The sequence below is a fragment of the Trifolium pratense genome, linkage group LG1, assembly GCF_020283565.1.
Source record: "Trifolium pratense cultivar HEN17-A07 linkage group LG1, ARS_RC_1.1, whole genome shotgun sequence".
Classification (NCBI taxonomy): domain Eukaryota; kingdom Viridiplantae; phylum Streptophyta; class Magnoliopsida; order Fabales; family Fabaceae; genus Trifolium; species Trifolium pratense.
Genome location: NC_060059.1, coordinates 10,340,825 through 10,361,781, shown reverse-complemented (window position 1 = coordinate 10,361,781; position 20,957 = coordinate 10,340,825). Strand labels below are relative to the sequence as shown.

Genomic DNA, 20,957 nt, shown 5'->3' with positions numbered 1-20,957 from the left:
TACTAACATTAGCATGTGTTTCCATGGTATTGTCTCTATCAAAGTAAAATATTTGAGAGACCAAATTAGAGTTGTCATTTTCAATGCTAATATTACACCTAAAAGGTAATAAATTGAAAAGATTATTTATTAGACTATCATAGATATTGATTGTATCAAAATGTAATATGAAAAGGAATTTTTCATATAGGATATTTGACCTATATGAATCTGTAAATTTATATTACATAAAATATATGCATATCATGCACTCATATATAACTGTCATTTGTATATATAGTGAAATCATGATATTGCATTATCATCTAAATGTTACAAAATAAAATTGAAGTTTTGGCTTTGGCTTTGGCTTGGTAGACATAGAGCTATTTTGCTTTCGATTTTTAAGTTGAAACTTGCTAAAATCTATAATACCAACATTAATATAAATACAAATTCCATAACATACATTGATGCATACCACAAAATTAGAAGGCTAATAACATACAACAAAGGTTCAGTAATGAAAATGAAACCAAAATGAGACAAACAAAACAACTTGGTCATCAATATTACAACAATGGTATTAACTACCACATTTTAATAATATTGGAATTAGATAATATGAATATAAATTATGCATTACAAAGGTTAAACTTCGCGCTTGATGACCGTAGCCTCAATGAAGTCAGGTGGAACTGAGACAGTGAAACAAAGTGTGTCTCCAATACCGAGCTCTGCGTCTTGTACAAAATCATAGAATTCTTGTTCGATGTAAGTCCGCCTCATATAATCGCGATTATATGACAATAAATTACAATGATAAATCAGATCTTTATCTTGATTGACCAAAGTAATTTCTTGTTGATCTTCACGCAAACAATTCTTTACAATATGTCTTGGGATATGCTATCAATATAGATAAGTAATAAAGTAAGTAATATGAATGTAATTAGTGCTAATTATAAAGTATGAAGGATGTAGTAAATACCAATACTTTTTTGCCACTCCAAATAGCTCTTGAAACTACTATCTGCCAGCTCTGTATCCTTTCACTACATTCAACTTGCAGATCTGGACTGTAAACCATCTCATCAGCATGGATTGCATCAATTTGGTCTTCAATATTGTCAGAATGAGCATCCATTTCATCTTGCCTAATATATATAAATAAAGAAAATGACTTGCTTGAAAAAAAAGTGTTGTATATTATCATAAAACCATAAAATATAATAAATTTGTAAATACAATAGTTTTCTATTCAGTGGTGTGGGGACATAGTATAAATTATGTTTATGCACTTTGAAACATGTAGGGTATGATTTTGTTTGCTAGTTGAGTTGCACATGCATGTGTTTATTTACTTTTATCTCTTTCCATTTTACAAAACACATAGCAAAAAATAGTCCAAGTTATAGTACATGACATGAAACTTACCCATTATTTGGTTCCAAAATTTCTGGAAATAAAATCCAAGGAGGGAGGCTCATCTTTGAGACAAATGGAGGGGCGGCTGCTGTGAAGATAGAAGAGATTGTGTGAAACTTAATAACATAACCCTAATTTTACCTTATATATCTATAAATATGTGGGCCACAACCCTATGTTTTTGTCTCAACATGTTAAAAAGATATATGATTGTTTAAGTGTAGGCCCAACATGGATTTATAATATAACTCATATTGTGAGTTTAGTCTTGGGCTTGCAGCCCAAAATAAACATTAAGTAATATGTAAAAAAATAGTAAAATGTAAATTACCTTTTCAATGTTCTTCCAATTAGCTTTTAAAACTATTGTTTTGCTCCTCCAAATAACTCTTATACTCCATTGATATATACTTTCGCTGGATATATTTTTTGGTCCTGCAACAATGTGAAGAGTTTAACCTTTATCAACTGCATGTAATATAATAAGTCAAACTTAAAATTATGTTATACAAAACATGAAGATATTTGCATAAAAAATAAATTACATATAGTGGATTTGACAATTAAATAATATTACCTCATGTCTGTTATAAAGCTCAAAATTTATGGTGCATGTTTACACCTAAGAAGTTATGGTTCATAACATGAACACACATTCATAAGATATGAAACAACAAAACATTCAATATACTAATGTATGTAGGAAAATAATATGCATAAAACATAAATAAGTACGTGTCATCATCATATTACAGACCAAGTTGTTCAACATAAAACACCGATTGATATAGTCTAGATCCATCTATAGAGATCTCAAAAAAAAAAAAAAAGATGTTCAACATTCATACATAAAGAAACAACATTAACATTTGCTTGTAATCACGATGATAATTCTAATCCTTCCACACGGTAAGAACCGTAGGAGGATTGTCGAGTAGGAACGACAACTTGTCTTCTTCTTTTAGGTTCATCCTCTTGACAAAACCGTACCATGCACCTCCAAGTTGAAATTGAGGAATCTTGGTATTGGCCTTTGCAACAGTGCATGTGACTGTGTAATTTGTGTCACGATTAATAACTTTCAGCTCATGATCTAATGAGAATGGATAGTCGTTGCACACATAGCTTGGAAAGTGCTGAAAAAGTAACATATGTAAATGTTTCTGTAAAATTTTTATTACCATTCTCTTCAAACAAAGAATTTTAAAAACTAAAATGGATAGCTACCAAGCCAATGTAAATTTAAATTCATAATATGACAATGTAAATAATAATACATCTATTTATTGGACAAATTGTATAAATAGAATAATGATTAACCATGTAAGACGATATTATAAAATTTCTAAGACAAACTTACCAAAACAGACTTGCCTTTTGCAAAGGCATCACTAATCACTCTAGTCCATCGATAATCTTCACCTTCGTTGACAGCTTGTTGTTGCACTCGTTCGCCACTATTCACATATTCTCCTTCATCTTTGTTTTCCAACGGTTCAAGTGATCTCGCAAATGAGACAATTTCTTCAAGCTTCCTGTCAATGCTTCCATCTGATTCACTACTATTATCATCCGAAGGGATTTTGATTGGTATGTCCGTAGAAGAAGGGTTTTCCTTAGTGGTTTGAAGCTCATACATGCGGAAATTGTTTCCGTCATGTTCATACTGAAGACATACTTCAGTTGGTACCCTAAACTCATTCACAATGGCTACTGCTATACCACATCTTATAAAATAAGTCCCATTGTTCTTGCTAAACAGAATAAGAGTCCTTACATCATTTTTGTTAATAATATATCCATGTCTTTTGAAATTAATTTTGTGACCCCAATTGGTAAGAAACTCTGGACAGATTTTTATCTCTTCCTATCATATAAAAAAGAGATTAATAACATGAAATATAACCAACATAAAACATATTGCAAAAACTAAAACTACCTTATCACGGTATATCATGGTTGTGAACCAATCCTTTGCGCCAACTAAGTATGGTTCGACATTCCTTATATAGACAAATTAACTCACATTTAGTTAGAGAAAAATTTCACAAAAATACATTGACTTTGAACAATTATTGTTTCCTTTAGATTTAACTTTTTTTAACTACAATGAGTTTTAAAATGCAAACAAATTAAATAATAATTTGCAACATTATCCCAAACATTTAAGGATTCAGTGGTCCCCAAAATACAATTTAATTCGAAAAATTAACACTTGCAAAACATGCATCCTATAAATAAAAATCATTAATTTGAGAAACATGAAATTTTTGGGTAGATCTGATATTTTTTCATGTGTATGTGTAGATACATTCCAACACAATATGTGTACTTGTAGATCTGACAACAGTTCATTGGTAATGTTTTTTAACAAAGATGGAAGCTTGCAATCTAGTTGAAAATAGGAAAAAAGTTGAAAAAGTGGAAGAATTCATACCTGTTTCTAGATGAAGCCATGATTTTTGTCTCTTGTGGTCCCTCCTTGTCGCAAATGTGGATAGTGTAGGATGTTGGTTTTTTAAGTAACTCCTTATGAGGTCTTTGTCATGGACTATTATGTCCTTATGTTAGGCAGCTTTGATAGCAAAAAGTGCATGTGTTACATTGATGTTTTATGATATAAGTGATTCATTAAGTGGGCTACACCCCTTTTGATCCTATGTGTACTATATATATATATATATATATATATATATATATATATATATATATATATGATTTAAAGTGATATAATTCTATCCTAAATTATTTTGTCCTAAGTTATATAAAAATTATTTTTACCTTTTTACAGAATATTAAGTTTGAATATATACATTTTTCTTGAAGTTTAACATGTACATTTGAAGAACATAAAGAAATTGCTTTTTATCGCGAAAGATTGTATCGCGAATCATCACGACGGCAACGTAGCACATTTTAAGAGTAATTATTTTAGTCAACACTAATTGCACATGTGTGGTTAGTGAGTGTTTTTTCAAAGTAGCTAGCCATTCGTGATAAATTCGCTAGAAATTTTTTCGCTATATATATAGCACTGTTACTTTATTAAATAATAAGTATTGTAAAAAAACATGTATCGGAAAGCATTTATGCATACCATCAATCCATATATAATTAAAATTTATATATAGATAATGTATGGTAGTGCAATGAAATTTTTATAATTTTTATCACGAAGAATCACACAACTATTAATTGAAACACAAAAAACTAAATTCGGTAATAATATAAGTTCCATCGAAATTACTAATTGTGAATTAGTTACAACCCAACTAAAGACGATAAACTAAATAAAAGTTGTTCAACCAAATAACAAAACCACAAGTCATTATAAACTTCAAACTTAAGTTAATACATCATTATCAATTAAACTGCTTCCAACATATTCCTCATCAATAAAAAAGCTACCAGCATATCCTTCATCGACGCCTTCTCCTATTGCGTATGACCTCAACATTCATGAATCGGGCATCTTCATCAATTTCACAACGCAATGTATCACCAACCCTCAAGTCTTTGTCAAACTTAAAGTCATACCAGCCATCGCCTAGGTATTTTTCGTGAGTGTATCGGCCTGAAGTGATTATGGTACATGGATAAACTCGTCCTGTGGCAAGATCCCTCAACCTAATCATAGTCTGCTTATCCCAAAGAACATACTTTGACGTCTTGTTGGGAAAATGCTACGTAATTAAAAGTGTACAATAAATCAGTACAGATATACAAATGAAAAATAAGAAACAAAAATGTGAATAGAATGCACTTACAAAAACTTGATTTGTTCGAACAGCTGACTCAGACATCTTCACATCAAACATGTAATAAGAAGAAGGGTCTACAGGGTCTTCCACCTCAGGTTGATTAATAACATCACCATGCTCCTCATGAATCATGTCTTCATCGGATGATATCACAATAGGATCGTAATTGGTAGGAGTAGGAGTCATATTTTCTCCATAGGCAGGGTACATTGAAAATCTGTTTACACCTCCTTCCAAATAAAGGACAATGATCATCGGTTTCATAATGCCATTATTCATGGCAACTCTCCTCCCTGAAGAAAGAAACCATAATCCGTCCTTTGGCTTGAACTTTACAGCGGTAGATTTGTTTGTTGCGGCATTAATGATGCAACCACTTTCTTCAAAATCAAGCTCTTTGTACCAGTGATTCAAAAATTCAGGACATACCTTGATTGCATTCTGATTGGTAATTCATATAAAAAAAAAAAAAACAAACTTAGTATTGTATTCTAATTAGTCACAATTTTCAAATTACGTTAATTATCGGCATCATAAAAATACAAAATACCTTATCAGGGTAAATGGTAGTTTTGAAGTGCCTAGATGCTTTAACACGGACTTCAGGTACATTCCTTATATTATAAAAAACACATAATTTATTAAATGAACTATTTTATATAAATATTTACTCTAACCTATACTAAAATGAAATGCGGCAGAATTTATAACAATATAAATTTGAAGTTGTATAGACATACACTTTAGCCGAAGGAGGAGTGGGTGGCACCAAAGCAATAGATTTTCCCTTAGCACGAACTTCAGGTAAATTCCTTATATTATAAAAAACACACAATTTATTAAATCAACTATTTTATATAAATATTTACTCTAACCTATACTAAAATGAAATGCGGCAGAATTTATAACAACATAAATTTAAAGTTGTATAGACATACACTTTAGCCGAAGGAGGAGTGGGTGGCACTGAAGCAATAGATTTTGCCTTATCAAGCCAGATTTTAAAATTGTTTTCTTCTTTATAGAAAAGTATAACATCAGTTGGTTTGACGAAACCATTAACCCTTGCTACATTGATCCCAGAATGAATAAACCATCTACCGTCACTCCACTTAAAAACAAAACTGGTCGCTTGTTTCTTAAGATTTGTAATACTTCCAGGCTTTTGAAAATCAATGTTGCTTCCATACTTGTTGATCCACTTAGAACAAACATCAATTTTCTCCTATGATATCAAACAACAAATAGAGAGAATATTGGTATTAGTGTTCTATTAGTACATATCAAAGTATAAAATTCAATCAAGAACTTTATTATAGATATTTTTGAATAGGACAACTACGATACCTTATCCGGGTAAATTCTTGTCGGAAACCAACACGGCAATGTTTTCTCACCTACGGAAAGTCCCCTTGTATATAACAAAACATATATAACTTTAGCACGAACTTCAGGTACATTGCATATATAATCAAATACACACAATTTTTTAAATTAAATATTTTATCTAAATATTTATTCTAACCTATACTAAGTATGAAATGCGGCTGATTTTATCAAAACATAAATTGTAAAGTTGTATACACATACACGTTAGCCGAAGGAGGAGTGGGTGGCACTGAAGCGATAGATTTTGCCTTATCAAGCCAAATCTTGAAATTGTTATCTTCTTTATAGAAAAGTATAACATCAGTTGGTTTGACGAAACCATTAACCCTTGCTACCATAATCCCAGAATGTATAAACCATCTACCGTCACTCTGCTTAAAAACAAAACTGGTCGCTTGTTTCTTAAGATTTGTAATAACTCCAGGCTTTTGAAAATCAATTCTGCTTCCATACTTGTTGATCCACTTAGAACAAACATGAATTTTCTCCTATGATATAAAACAATATTGGTATTTGTATTAGTTGATATGAAAGTATAAAATTCAATCAAGAACTTTCGTATAGATTTTTTTGAATAGGACAACTACGATACCTTATCCGGGTAAATTCTCGTCGGAAACCAACACGGAATTATTTTGTCACCTACCGAAGGTCCCCTTGTATAACAAAACATATATAACTAATTAGTTTGTAAACATATCATAACCAAATGATTAATTAGTTAATGAGACCACAAATTAAAATGAATAATTTATATAAGTTACTCATAGTAAAACCATTTGTAAAAATCGTTGATTTACTTAATCAAACCATCCTTTTAAATGAATAATTTATATAAATGAAACTTAGTAAAACCTTTTCCAACTATCCTTGACTAAGTCAAACACTAATTTAGCAAAATGGATTCAGAAATTCTAATTATATATAAGTCAAACCCTCATTTAGTAAAAAACGTTTTTTGACAAATAAATATATAAGTCAAACCCTAATTCCCAAATTGCATGTGTAGCTCTGACAAAAGTACATGAATAGTATACATTAAGTATTGGGATGCAGAGCAAATTCATGAAAATAGGGAACAAAGGTAAAGTATTAATTTATTGTATAGGAACAAATTAGCTTTATTAACATATAAGAACCTGGAAGAAGACGCCATTGTCGATGGTCCCAAGTGTTGCCGGTCCTAATGCGTGTGTGTGAGCCCCTTTGTCGCTGTCGTTGTCGTCTACGCTATCGCATGATCAAGGAGGAAACATATGGACATTAGCTCTCCTTGCTTAGATAAGGTTTGGTGAAACCTTTTGAGATCGTGTAACCTTTTCATCATTTTTTACACGATGACATAGGCTTAACTGGGCTGGGCTATCCCAACCTTATATTGATTTTAGTATTAGGCCCAAGCAACAATCAACTCATGAAAATTGTGACAAATCGTTTTTCATACCCCAGGCTTTAATAAAAATACACATTCTACCGTAATAAAATATAAGTGTATTTACACATTTTTTATTTTGTCAATTTATACTGAAAAATATTAGAAAAATTTTACATACCTGAACACTATTCGTCAGTTTAATTGAATATATTTTTTACTATTTGATATGTTTCAAAGACAAACTTATAATTATCGGAAAGAAATATTAATTTTTAATATGTTATATTTAACATTATTAATTACTATACGATTAAACTCTGAACAATTTTATTATATTTTTAATTATTTCTGATTATACAATTGGTTGTGCCTAATAATACATGTTTAGGTGGAGATTCAACTAACAATATATATCTTTAGTGTTTGGATGTTCTTATGTCACAACCGCTTGATCGGATCGAAATTGGAATTCGCATACATATATATGAATGTTGCTTCCCTCATTCAATTTCCTCAGCAAATGGGCCGCAAAACATTGGATCCATTGCAGTAGGCCTAACATAGTACGCTCCAATATAAGCTTTTCATCTATGCCAATAAATCAATTTTGAAGCCGCTTCAAAGGGATCAGAAGCATGGATGAGCAGTCGCTTTTATGATCACGAATGGATGAGCCGTCCCTTTTATAGATATTGTTACTCATCTTCCTTATTTATCAACTATTGCAAAGGTACACTAATTTTGGTCGCATATTGAAAAGGTACACTTTGCAAAGGTACACCTTCCTTATTTATCCTGGAGAGAGAGAAGTTCGAAGGAATCAAGAGAAAATGAAGAGAGATGAGTAAGAAAATGAGTTTACATATTGAAAAAGAGAGAGAGAAACTGAATTTTGAATTTTGAAATTGATTCCAATCAAAACAGATAAAACAACAACAGTAGCAGCATCAGTTTTCAAATATATGGCCTGAGAGAGACAGATGAAGGAGGGAAACAACATTCAAATTCATACCCAAAGAAGTAAAAAATTTGTCATTTATGCCAGTTAGGATTTTGCAATAGTTTCTTGTGAGCTTGACACCTGTCAAATTTTTTTGTCAATGTTTTTAAATTGTTTCATTTTTTTAATTAGACTATATTAGTTATTTGATATAATGGGTATTTAATATAATAGTAGCATATGAATTTATAAAAATTTATTTTTTCATCGTGTTTTATTTACTTATCATCGTAATATAAACATTTAAAATTTCAACTAATATTTTAAATGTTAAGATTATACTTTTAAATAATTTTGGAAGGTAATGATTTTTAGATAAATATCTTCCATTTTGTTAACATTTAAAAATTATATTACTTTGTAGGCTTTAAATAATAATATTATATCAAATAAAAAAAAAAAAAATAACAATACCAGATATAAGGCAAGTAACTAACACGAAATCATAATTAATTATATACCTAAATAATTGCCCACTGCCACTGGGCCAAAGAGTACAAAACAACATAGAAATTTAACTAAAACCCTTTTTACTAAATAGGCATTTGATAGTACTGATTATCTTAAAACAAAAAAATTAACCTCAAAATAGACCAACTACCCTGGGCCAACAAAATTACATAATCAAGTTCAACAAATACAAAACCACCTAACACCATCTCACACACTTAAATCCTAAGTAATCTTTTCAATTTTGATTGCTCTTTTCAAAAGCTTGATAGGTGCATTGTCATCTTCATCTTGCTTTTCAGGAGAAATTCTCTTGCTTATTTTTTTTCCCTTGATTGCTTTAATGTCAGTTGAACCAATTTGATTAAGAGCTATTACCATGCTAGAACCAGACTCATGAATATCTTCATCAAGATTGACAACATCAGATCTTGTCATTCCCTTAATTTGTTGAATTTTTCCAACAGAACTACCCTCAATGACCATGCCTTTTGCCATTTCTCCACATCCAGCCAATGTTTTCTCTTCCTAACCATCCAAACTTATAGTTAGTCATATAATTATATATAAAAAATAAAATGTGTAAATTAAGGAATATATTTACAACAACCTTGATGTTTTTGTTGGCCACAAATTCATCTTTATGAACAACTCCACTATAAGTTTTTCCAACAGCTTCTTCTTTGGTCGTTGTTCCAACGGATTTTTGAAGATCAACCGCCTCAACAACTATGTCCTTTCCTCCTCCCTCTAGACTACTTGCAGCAATTGAAAGCTTATCAAGTGCAAGAAGCAAAAAAAATGTTAGTTAACTGTATACATAACAGTAACTAAATAAAAGTATGTCAACCAATCATAGACATAATTTACCTTTGAAGACATATCACTTTTCTTTATATCACCAACATCTTTGTTGCAAATAAAAGTGTCAAGAGAAGGATCGTCAAGGTCCACAACAGTAGAAGAAAATTTACACATTAAATCTTGGGTACATGCAATAGGAGTATTATCACAAATAATTGACTTTCCTTGGTCCTTGGAGTTACTTTCATTCAATGACAGTGAATCCTAAGACAAACAAATTAACATTAAATATTGGTGCTATGGACTTGCCAAAAACTTATATACACTCAACGTATTTAACATGATAGCATACCTCAGATAAGATATTAGTAGAACCACAAACTAATACATCCTTCCCTTTGCCAATCAAAGTACTCAAGGAACCAACCTCCTAGTTTAATAAAAAATTTAATCAGTCAATTTGTTTGGAAGACAATGGTAAAAAAAATGTAGTATAGAGTTAGATATTTCATACATTGTTTAGCTTGCTAATTGAAGCTTCCTCATGATCCCACTTGTCTTTAAATTGCTTGATTATGTTAGCATCGGTGCAGATCTTTCTGACTTTAAATGTCTGTTCAAATCTGGGATTATTTGAAGGTTTAGTCTCCACTTTAAACAACCAAGTCTTATCAATCAGGCTAGTTAATTGAGATGGCACCCCTCCAACACCAGCAACCTAAAATAAGAACATATTGAAAACACTATCAATATGAAAAACATGTTTAATAAAACTCACACATATTATACTAAATCAGAATATTACCCTTTGGATGTCATCTAACATATCAGCACAGCTCATTTGGAACAAAGAGCTTGCATCTTTGTCAAATATCACAAATGTGGCAGAATCCGTCTGATCAATAACCCTAACCTTCATGCAATACCTTAAACATTGAAACAAATATAAAAGTAAGATAACATGAAGAAGCAACATTTATTCTAATATATAAATAAATAAATAAATTTCAGCAAAGGGCTACAGTAAGAGGATATTAAGTACCTAGGTATCACCTTCAACACATGCTTATTGCATTTGTCGCAAAAAAACATGTTTGAATCTGGAATAACAGATTTGTTACAAACACAAGCAGTGTACCAGAAGCATTCAGGGTTCAAGATCCTTTTCACAGTTGCACAGACAACATTCACGGATTCCTAAAAAAAAACAATATATGTAATGAAGTATATCACTTTATAAGAAAGAGCAGATAAATTAAAAAATATTTTTCGTAGGAAATTTTTACATTTGTAGCATCTTTCATGGCTTGCAAAGTGATTCTTGGTGAGTTGAATAGGAACTCATCGAGTGGGCTAACTCCCGGCTCAGCAGTGATTTGGGTAAGCGTCATCGGAGAAGGACTCTCTAGACTTTCAGGCAAGCTTGATAAACAAAAAAATAAGGATCATCAGATAATAGTTTGTAAATACTTAAGTTAAACTATAATATTAATATAATATAAAAATATATCAATGACACACCTTTCCTTCAAGATTATACTTTCCTGACAATTTGGGTTAAAGAACAGCCGGGTGCAATTCATGCAATTTTGTATATGAATCTTGTCTACAAATTCCATATCAATCACTTCAGTATCGATATGCAAAAAAAAATATACATATATAGAAACATATATTATTAACATTAACATTATTGTATATATAACAACTTAAAAAAAAATATTCATGTTTTAGTCATATAACCTTGAAAAGTCTTTGCCTTTGCAAGTTGTACAATCATAACAGCATTGGTGTGATCCCCAGAAGCAAGAAAATTATTAAGTTCATCAACATAAGGTCCAAACAAAGTGCACTGTAGTTTATGCCTAATAACAAATTATAAACTCAGTTAAAGTGTATCCTTACATTTATTTGTTAATTTTAATAACTGACTAAAAATGGAAGGTAATAAAGGTCCATACCCATCTGCCTCCAAGGCCACAACATTAAGCTTTGTGCTGCTTCCATTTTGATTGGTTATCTCACGCTCAGAACCCACACCAGTCAAAACACCAATAACATCTGAAATTAACAAAAACACTATCATGATTTAAAAAGACAGCAATTCGTAAAAGAATGAACATACACAAAAAAAAAAGAAGGAAATCACATACCCACTAAAAAATCAGTGTCATAACCTCCGCTGACAACATCAGAAATAGGAACTAAATTAAACTGAGACCCAGAAACATCAACATTTGTAAGTCTTTGAACCAATGAACCAAACTGAAAGTTCAATTTATAACGATGGTGCGTGGTACGATAAGCACCACCATTGGTCGAAACACCCATATTTTCAAAACTATACACTTTTCCTTCCATCAAATCATCTTTAAACTTATAAATTAGCGTTTTCTTTATAGTTGCGTGTATCCTTTCACCCTCAGAATCCATCAATACCATTTCGATTGAAAAAGGATTGTTAGGACGATTGAAATCACTTACTTCCCAAAGCCTGATAACTTTTGCCTTAAAATTCCATGTAGCTTTGTCTGAATTAATCTCTGAAATGCTTGAAAAATATGTTGGATTACAGCGCATCAAAGCCATTTGAAAACAGAAGTAAATTTTAAAATACTTTTTTAAAAATTGCAATATTAAATTATTTTGGTTAAATAAATAATTAAGACCAACAAAGGATGAGAGAAAAGAAGTGCAAGCAAATGAATTGCTTGCGGCGCATTTTCACAACTGACCCCTAACCCCTTTATATAGCAAACTATGAAGCCCTAATTTCAACTAACAAATGAATAAATCTAATGAAACTAAAGGCGGGATTATCAGCAATTTCAAAATTCGAATTTCAATTTGGGTTTAGGGTTTTACCTTTCACCTTTACCGTGAATTTTTGTTGAATCGATGTATGTATTTGGTGGTATTTTCGTTGGTCAGAGATAGATTTTGAATCAACCTGCAACCACAAACAAAATTATCACTGAAATGGCAATTTTTTCAACCTTGGAGATTGCTTCATGTAAAGACAACAAAAGATTAGCATAAAACAGAATGAGATTTGAATATAGGTAAGGGTTAAGATTGGGATTTCTCCCGATATATGCAGAGTGAGAAGATGAAATTTCATGAATCAGTATTTGTGATATTTGATTATAATGTTGAAGAAATATTATCAGGATGAGATTAGCCAAAAATGGTAGTCAAAGACTGATGCATCAGACAGAATGAAAGGGACGGATGGAACACGCTTCTGAACCCTCTGCCTCTGCTTGTTCTTCATTTTTTTTTTTGGCCGTTAACAAATTGTTTCACTTGGGCCGGTCTATATTGTATGAGCCGGTTTATATTGGGCTTGTTGCAATGGATCCAATGTGTTATGGCCCATTTTCTGAAACAATTTAAGGAGGGAAACCAAATTCAAATTGATACCCAAAGAAGCAAAAATTTTGTCATTTAGGCCAGCTAGGATTTTTCCAACTTTGATTGTGAGCTTGACACTTGTAAAATTTTGCCATTTAGATGTGTTGGGTGTGTGTAGTTGGAAGGATTTCTAGTCCTTTTGATTCTCAACCAGAGGTATGGCCTAATCGAGAGGGAGCCATGAAGGTGATTGAGAGGTATCAAAATTCATATATGCGAGATGAAAAGAGGAATGTGAACCAAGAGAGATTCACCATGCAGATGGTTACCAAAGCTAGGGACCAGCTAAAAAAGATGAAACACGATAATCGTGAGGACGAGCTTAATCTTCTTATGTTCGTTTGCATGCAAAACAATAGTTTATCTATCGATCTGAATGCCGAAGAATTGAAAGATTTTGATAAGTTTGTTGAGAATAAGTTGAAGGAGGTTGGTTGTAAGATTGAGACACTTGATTGATGAAATGTTATGTAAAATTATCTATTGTGACTTTGGCGTTATTTAAACCGTAATTTTTATTATTGCTCTCATGCCATTGTAACATCTATATGATTAAGTCATAAAGTTTATGGATTCAAATAAAATTTGTTGTAAACATTAAATTTGTAATTCTTCTATCAAGCGATCTTCCTCGAGTTTAACAATTTAAAGCAATAGTTTTTCAGAACTCTTGCTTAAAACTATAGAAATTGGTTAACGGCAAAAGTAGTTTTTCTATGGTGACGATAATCTAAAATACTTTGATTTCACTATTGTTAAATATGCTCGGATCCCATCCCCAAAAGCTAGCTCAAAGGACGAGGTTGCCCTCACATATTTATACACTTCACATTCCGAGAACCTAAGCAATATGAGACTTCAAACAAACTCCAACATCACAACTAACACATTCAACAACTATAACTATTACACACAAATTAATATTGCATACAAATACAAATTAACAAAGGAATGCTAAGAAATTATTATGTTTTTATTATTAAAGTATAAGACTTTCCGTTGGTCCTTATGAATTTGGAGTTAGATATCTTAAGCAAGGTATCATGTTCAACTTTCAAGCCTTGTGGCTGGAAAGGGAGACTTCACTAATGACATGGTTAACAATGTTTTTAATAATGTAAGATGAAAAATATAGAAGAATGAAGTTGTGCATTTGGTGGTACTTAAAAAATGGAAATGACCAACGAGAGTTGGGTCAAACCGAAGAGGTTAGAATTCCACAATGAAGCAAATTAAGATTAAAATTTTGATTGAGAGGTACCTACATTTAATGTCTGAAGTACTAAATCAAATAAAATTAGCTCCGTTGAATGGAACCCATGGAAAACCAAATTACAAGAATTAAAGTGCAATTTTTTAGCATGAAATCCCCGGAAACCTTTATAGGAGAAACATAACTAAATTTAGCTTCTGAACACAGCTTGATACTAACTAAAATAGTTTGATTTTTCTTGCATGCAGAATGTTCGACCACCTTACACTCCCATAAAGCCCAAATTGTAAATTTTCCTTATGATTTTGAAAAAACCTCACTTTCCTTTGATTATATTGAGCACTACGATCGAAATTAAGCACCATGGTATCTGCATCATTTATATTCCAACACATTTCACAATTAGGTCTGATAAAAGGGGTAGAGTAGGCCAACTTAGGAATCCGAACTCAAAAACCAAGCTCGCTACGTTTATTGACGAGTTGGTGAGAATGAGAATTTTTTGGTGAAAATATGAAGGTTGCGACCAATGCTGGGACTAGAGGCAGATGCAAAATTCTTGGTTAAGGTTGGGAAATCAACAACGACGTTAACTCTTGACCAAAATAAATGAAAATAAAAAGAGAAAAACTAGTAGAACCAGTTAACAAGTTAATGGTAGAAAAAAAGAGTGGTTTGACATCATATACAAGAGAGTTTTTAAAGAAGTGTGTAGGGTAAGAATTGTCTCGAGAGCTACTTTTGCCACCCTACTGAAGAAGGTCCAATAGTTAAGGAGGTCCGGCCCAAATCCCTTTCCTAAATCAGCTAGTTAGCACCCAAAAAAAAAAAACAAAAACCGCGAAAACTTAAAAATAAAAATTGCTCAAGCGTTCAATGAATGTTCGAAAATATCCCTCCAAAATGAAGAATCCACGTCATCGATCCGCGCACTCTCCAATTCAACCAATCAGAGCTCATCAACCATTCCTATATAAACAATTCAACACTCGTTCATCTTCATCACATTCCATTCTCTGTTTCTCATTCACGACCTTTCCCTGTTATTTCTCTTTCGTTTTCATTTCAATCTTTTCACCATCGATGGCCAAGGGCGAGAAAAAGCCAGCGGAGAAGAAGCCCGCAGAGAAGTCACCAGCAGAGAAAACCAAAGCGGAGAAGAAGATTCCAAAGGAAGCCTCATCCACCGATAAGAAGAAGAAGAAACACAAGAAGAGCGTTGAAACATACAAGATCTACATCTTCAAGGTTTTGAAGCAGGTTCATCCTGATATCGGAATCTCAAGCAAGGCTATGGGGATAATGAACAGTTTCATCAATGATATCTTTGAGAAACTCGCTCAAGAATCTTCTAGACTCGCTCGCTACAATAAGAAGCCTACCATCACATCTCGCGAGATCCAGACTGCTGTTCGTCTTGTTCTTCCCGGCGAGCTTGCTAAGCACGCCGTATCTGAAGGAACTAAGGCCGTTACCAAGTTTACTAGTTCTTGAATTTAAACATTTATTTAAATTAGGGTTTACTTGGTGTAAATTTTGGATCGACGCGTTTCGATTTTGATGTTGAATTGAATCAATTATAATGAAATATCTTTTTTGTGCTTAACTCTTTTCGTAACGCTGATTTAATTCGTCTTATTGTTCTTCTATCGTTTCTTTATTGTTTCCTCTGTTTCAATTGCGTGAATTTTATCGCACAAATCATGAAACTGACCTAAGTTTTTTTTTTCCTGAATGTACCCATGACATTCACATTTTGGTTAATTGATGAATGAATATTAGGGCTGGAATTTTTTTTTTTAATAATTTTGGTTTCAAGCAGATAATTAACTGTGGTACTAGGGTCTTAATGTGATGAACTTTGCCGTGTTGCCGTCTTGGACCTTATTATTGTGTGAGGTTAATTGTATTGGGTTGCATTTTATAGATTTTGTTCAATTATGCTGAAGTTTTTCCCTTACCAACAATATGATCATGGTTGAACGTTAGGACACATAGGGCAATAATAACATTAGGACACAGCACAATAATAGCATTAGGATTTAAGTTTAAATGGTCTTTCTAAGGATTCAAGCACAAAATACTCTTCTCCTAAATCCACACTGCACATAGGTGAACTTCACATTGTTTTGGCAAGCACGAAACTGCCTTCATCGTGACAGATACACATACCAAAACCAACTCGGTTCCGACTCAACGAAAATGAAGGATCAATATTACATTTGTACCACCAATGCATTCCAGCCTGCTCCTGTTTATGCAACTCCACCCGTGATTCTGGCATGACAGCAGCAGTTTCAGCCTCTGCTGCATTGTTGGTTTTTTGCGTATTCTTTGCAGCACGCCAATTCTCAAGAAGGTGATCAGCTCTGTTCAATATCTGCTCCTTCGTTTCAGTTACATTGTTCCATAATTTCATGTTACAATGCTTCCAAATGCTCCACGTAATAACAGCCAACCGAGCAGATTTTGTTCCTCTAAGTTCTGCAGTAACAGAAAAATGGTTTATGCTACAGTGTTGCTGCTGTTTACAGCAGCCTTGACATAATTCCAAACACCAATATCATGCCAAATACTCGCAGCGAAGGGACAAAGGGATAATACATGAGTAGTATCTTTGAAATTACCATCACAAAACAAAATGAAGCAGACAATTCATCCCTTTGTCACAAAGCTGCGCACGTGTTGGTAGTATTGTGAGACTGAATTACACTTGTAGTATAGACCGAAATATTCATTCCATTAGACAGCCATGTCTCCTCCCATATTGGTATGCCAGCTAACAATGAATTTCACATTCAATATGCTTCTCCACAAAAAGCTTGGATTATTACCAATGGTTGACGCAAGAAAACTACTACGAGGAAAATGTCTTGCTTTAAATAAATGGGCAACAGGACTATGGTTGACGCAAGAAAACTTTTACGAGGAAAATATATGGCTTTAAATAAATGGGCAACGAGACTATTCGGATTTGATTGAAATTTTCACCCTTGTTTAACAAGCATAGTTAAGCTAAAAACTGGTAAGGTTTCTTTCTCAAAAAAAAAAAAGGTGGTAAGGTTTTTAAATCTCATACCTCTGTTATTCTTGTGCATTTAGAGTCCTTAGGATTTGATTTTTGTCAAAAGACAATATTGCTTTTAATGTTTAAACTACACAATCTTATTTAGTGAGAAAATACTTTGATTATAGTGATTTTCTCTATCTTCTGGTTCCTCGTAATTGCAAAATTGATTGGTTTAGAAATGGACTGCTTGCTGCACATAATTTGGCCCAATTTTAGAGAATGATTACTTACCGCGTTTCAAATTATAAGTTTGTAAATTTCAGATTGTTCACGGATGTAAGCATAAGATACAACATGTGAACTATCTTATCTTGTGGAGCTGCCTGGGAGGAGCTCCAAGAATGTTCTGAAACGACTAAGGTAAAAATACATAGTCTAAGATAGAATGAGAATCATCCATTTTGCCTCTTGAATGTGCCCCTTTTATAGCATTCACTTTTTAACCTATGGGCCTCCCTTTAGTCTCTCACTCCTCATCCGTATTAGTATGACAATGTTGGAACTAGCTTCCCTTCCTCGTCTCAACTCGTCTGTACATGAAGGGCGTGTTAAGCTGATATGCGCTTCATAAGGTCGGCATGTACCAGTCCACACACATTTTAATAAAAATTGCTGAAGTAGTTAATGTATCAATTTTGTGTATAGATTCAGTGTTGACTTTTTATATTCAAAGATAAGTTAGTATTGGGAAATGATGTACAGTACAAAGAGGCGTTTGGTGAAAAAAAAAATGAAGGCTTAATATTTTCACTCGTCATTTGTTGCTATCCCCACCACCCAACCAATTCTGCAAAATCACAATAAATGTATCTAGTAATTTGAAAGAGACTTATATATGAAAAACTAATACAAGAACAACTTGGTTCCGATGAGTCGAAAATGAGGCATCAATATTAAATTTGTACCTACTCGTTTCAGGTTTCTGCCAACACATCACAGCCTGCTCCTGCCTATGCAACTGCACCCATGATAGTGGCATGACAACAGCCATTTCGGCCTCTGCTGCATTGTTGGTTTTTTTCGTATTCTTTGCAGCGCGCCAGTCCTCAAGAAGGTGATCGACTCTGTTCAATATCTGCTCCCTTGTTTAAGTTACATTGTTCCATAATTTTATGTCACAGTGCTTCCAAATGCTCCACATAATAACAGCCAACCGAGCTGATTTTTGTTCCTCTAAATTCTGCAGTAACAGAAAAATGGTTTCTGCTACCGTGTTGCTGCTGTTTACAGCAGCCTCGACATAATTCCAAACCCCACTATCACGCCAAATACTCGCAGCGAAAGGACAAAGGACTAAGACACGAGTACTATCTTCGAAATTTCCATTACACACAACACAATTAAGCGGACAATTAATCCCTTTATCACGAATCTGCGCATGTGTTGGTAGTATTGTGAGACTGAATTACACCAGTAACAGGGACCGAAATATTCATTCTATTAACAAAAATGATCATTAATTTATTGGTTTATAAAAGAAAATGTATCAAAACAGTTCAGTTTGTTAATGTACCTTTAGAAGCTCTTTTTAGAGACATTTTTTCTTCTTCTTTTCTTAATAGATGTTTGTAATTAGAGACGGGGGGGAATCGGTTGTTCGTAGATTCTTAGCTGTTTCATTATACTTTGATTGAAGATTCATCATGGCCAAAATGCCTCTAGCACTGAAGTTTTACAAGTATTTTATTTTTTCGGTTGAATCCTGTTATTGTTCGACTGATTTGGCTATTCTTTAAAAAATCATCATTAAACACAAAACTTCAATAAAACAATAAACAGAAAATGCTTTGCTCTCGTTTTCTTGTTGTCGACGTAAAATTACAATACTAATGTTTTAACGATAAAAATTAATCAGCCGTTCTTCTCTACATCGGAGACTGCTAGTTACTAAACTTGTTGAAGAGGTAAAATAGAACCAAGTCTCGCATTCATGCCATTGGTCTGTATTTCAGTTATCAATATTTTAGTTTTAAGGTAAAAAAAATCAAAATCTAAATTAAAATTTGGATTTTGACTTAGATCTAACGATTACTGATGCACTATCTGCATGAATGCGGATGATTGAAACTAAAGACGATCTAATCCCTTATTTCTTTTTCTTCTCATTCTTCCTCATCCTTTGCGTTCCTTAACTTGCAATCAACACATATTGTTAAACTGCCATAGTTGGTGGTCTAGTCCTATGCTTTGTTTGGGCCTTGTATAGTTTCTTTTGGTTGTATTTTTGACTCTGGTTGTAACTTACTTTAGTCTCTCTTGGCACGTCTTGTGCTGAGAAGACTTATTTTCTTATATATATATATATATATCTCATTTTGGTCTTTTCAAAAAAACAAAAAAAAAATTTGTTTTACTTATCCATATTATACTATGCAAAAATAATTGGCCTCATTTTTCTTTGTCTTATTCCCATGGTTTTTCTCTTTGTATATTTGAATATGAATGGGCAAAAATCTAAAAGGGTAACATCTATATTCCTATATTCTAACTAGACATTAGCAAAATCCCCTAAGTGATTATATGTGGGTCCAACATTACATACTTACTATATATTCATTCACAAGATCCTATCAATAACATGGGATTCTAAATGCTACCATCTTAATGTGAAAGTGAAACTTAGAAAAATTGTATTGAATAAATAACATTCATGCAAGTCCAAATTGGACACATGCAATGTTACTCATTTCCCAAAAAGCCCACCAATTAAGCCCGATCTAAGTTGATTTTGTTCAATAAAAATCTTCTTTGGAAGAATATCAAGGGAACATGGTTTAATGGGTGAAATGATGTTTATGGCTTCTTGGTGATGGAGTTTTGTGGAAAATAGTTGAGGGTGGTATAGGGACAAAATGAATGGAGATAAAAATAGTGTAATGTGTATGATGGCTTACCTAACAGTAGTAACATAATCCACACGCCTTCAATTTTACATACCAATGTCTTTGTCTAGATACAAGTGGAACATAGATGATTGCCCATGTTTTAATTAAAGGTAACCTAATCCCCATATTGGTATAATTGTATGGATGTATGAATTCCATGTGACTATAGCCTACAATCTAGAATTTATT

General features: G+C 32.7%; 5 protein-coding genes across 5 annotated transcripts; 2 read left to right on the top strand and 3 right to left on the bottom strand.

The window, feature by feature from the left end:
- Positions 1-630: 630 nt before the first annotated feature.
- LOC123888158 lies at positions 631-1,069 on the bottom strand. Its single transcript, XM_045937129.1, has 2 exons — positions 971-1,069; positions 631-888 (listed from the first exon to the last, which is right to left on the bottom strand). The coding sequence occupies exons 1-2, from the start codon at positions 1,067-1,069 to the stop codon at positions 631-633; spliced, it is 357 nt and encodes a 118-aa protein (XP_045793085.1).
- An 8,339-nt stretch (positions 1,070-9,408) lies between these two features.
- On the bottom strand, positions 9,409-13,460 carry LOC123888149. The gene is made up of 15 exons (XM_045937117.1): positions 13,389-13,460; positions 13,052-13,136; positions 12,671-12,729; positions 12,340-12,400; positions 12,148-12,247; positions 11,930-12,051; positions 11,708-11,792; positions 11,473-11,608; positions 11,229-11,383; positions 10,992-11,112; positions 10,701-10,904; positions 10,539-10,616; positions 10,253-10,450; positions 9,993-10,157; positions 9,409-9,910 (listed from the first exon to the last, which is right to left on the bottom strand). Exons 1-15 carry the CDS (start codon positions 13,458-13,460, stop codon positions 9,608-9,610), a joined length of 1,944 nt encoding a protein of 647 aa, XP_045793073.1. The 3' UTR covers positions 9,409-9,607.
- A 239-nt stretch (positions 13,461-13,699) lies between these two features.
- Positions 13,700-14,059, top strand: LOC123888139 (agamous-like MADS-box protein AGL80). The gene has a single exon (XM_045937105.1). It carries the CDS (start codon positions 13,700-13,702, stop codon positions 14,057-14,059), a length of 360 nt encoding a protein of 119 aa, XP_045793061.1.
- A 1,761-nt stretch (positions 14,060-15,820) lies between these two features.
- Positions 15,821-16,419, top strand: LOC123923433 (probable histone H2B.3). Its single transcript, XM_045976126.1, has one exon. The coding sequence runs from the start codon at positions 15,897-15,899 to the stop codon at positions 16,305-16,307; it is 411 nt and encodes a 136-aa protein (XP_045832082.1). The 5' UTR covers positions 15,821-15,896; the 3' UTR covers positions 16,308-16,419.
- A 461-nt stretch (positions 16,420-16,880) lies between these two features.
- Positions 16,881-18,224, bottom strand: LOC123902323. The gene is made up of 2 exons (XM_045952013.1): positions 17,893-18,224; positions 16,881-17,297 (listed from the first exon to the last, which is right to left on the bottom strand). Exons 1-2 carry the CDS (start codon positions 17,909-17,911, stop codon positions 16,933-16,935), a joined length of 384 nt encoding a protein of 127 aa, XP_045807969.1. The 5' UTR covers positions 17,912-18,224; the 3' UTR covers positions 16,881-16,932.
- Between the last annotated feature and the right edge of the window lie 2,733 nt (positions 18,225-20,957).

What these genes read in the sequence shown, in the direction of transcription:
- LOC123888158 (XM_045937129.1), bottom strand. Translation starts at nt 1,069, where the DNA reads ATGGTTTACAGTCCAGATCTGCAAGTTGAATGTAGTGAAAGGATACAG. An exon ending in GGAGTGGCAAAAAAGTATTG is followed by an intron (nt 889 to 970) that starts GTATTTACTACA and finishes CTATATTGATAG; the next exon opens with CATATCCCAAGACATATTGT.
- LOC123888149 (XM_045937117.1), bottom strand. Translation starts at nt 13,460, where the DNA reads ATGAAGAACAAGCAGAGGCAGAGGGTTCAGAAGCGTGTTCCATCCGTC. An exon ending in ATTCACGGTAAAGGTGAAAG is followed by an intron (nt 12,730 to 13,051) that starts GTAAAACCCTAA and finishes CAAGCATTTCAG; the next exon opens with AGATTAATTCAGACAAAGCT. An exon ending in TGGCCAACAAAAACATCAAG is followed by an intron (nt 9,911 to 9,992) that starts GTTGTTGTAAAT and finishes TTGGATGGTTAG; the next exon opens with GAAGAGAAAACATTGGCTGG.
- LOC123888139 (XM_045937105.1), top strand. Translation starts at nt 13,700, where the DNA reads ATGTGTTGGGTGTGTGTAGTTGGAAGGATTTCTAGTCCTTTTGATTCT.
- LOC123923433 (XM_045976126.1), top strand. Translation starts at nt 15,897, where the DNA reads ATGGCCAAGGGCGAGAAAAAGCCAGCGGAGAAGAAGCCCGCAGAGAAG.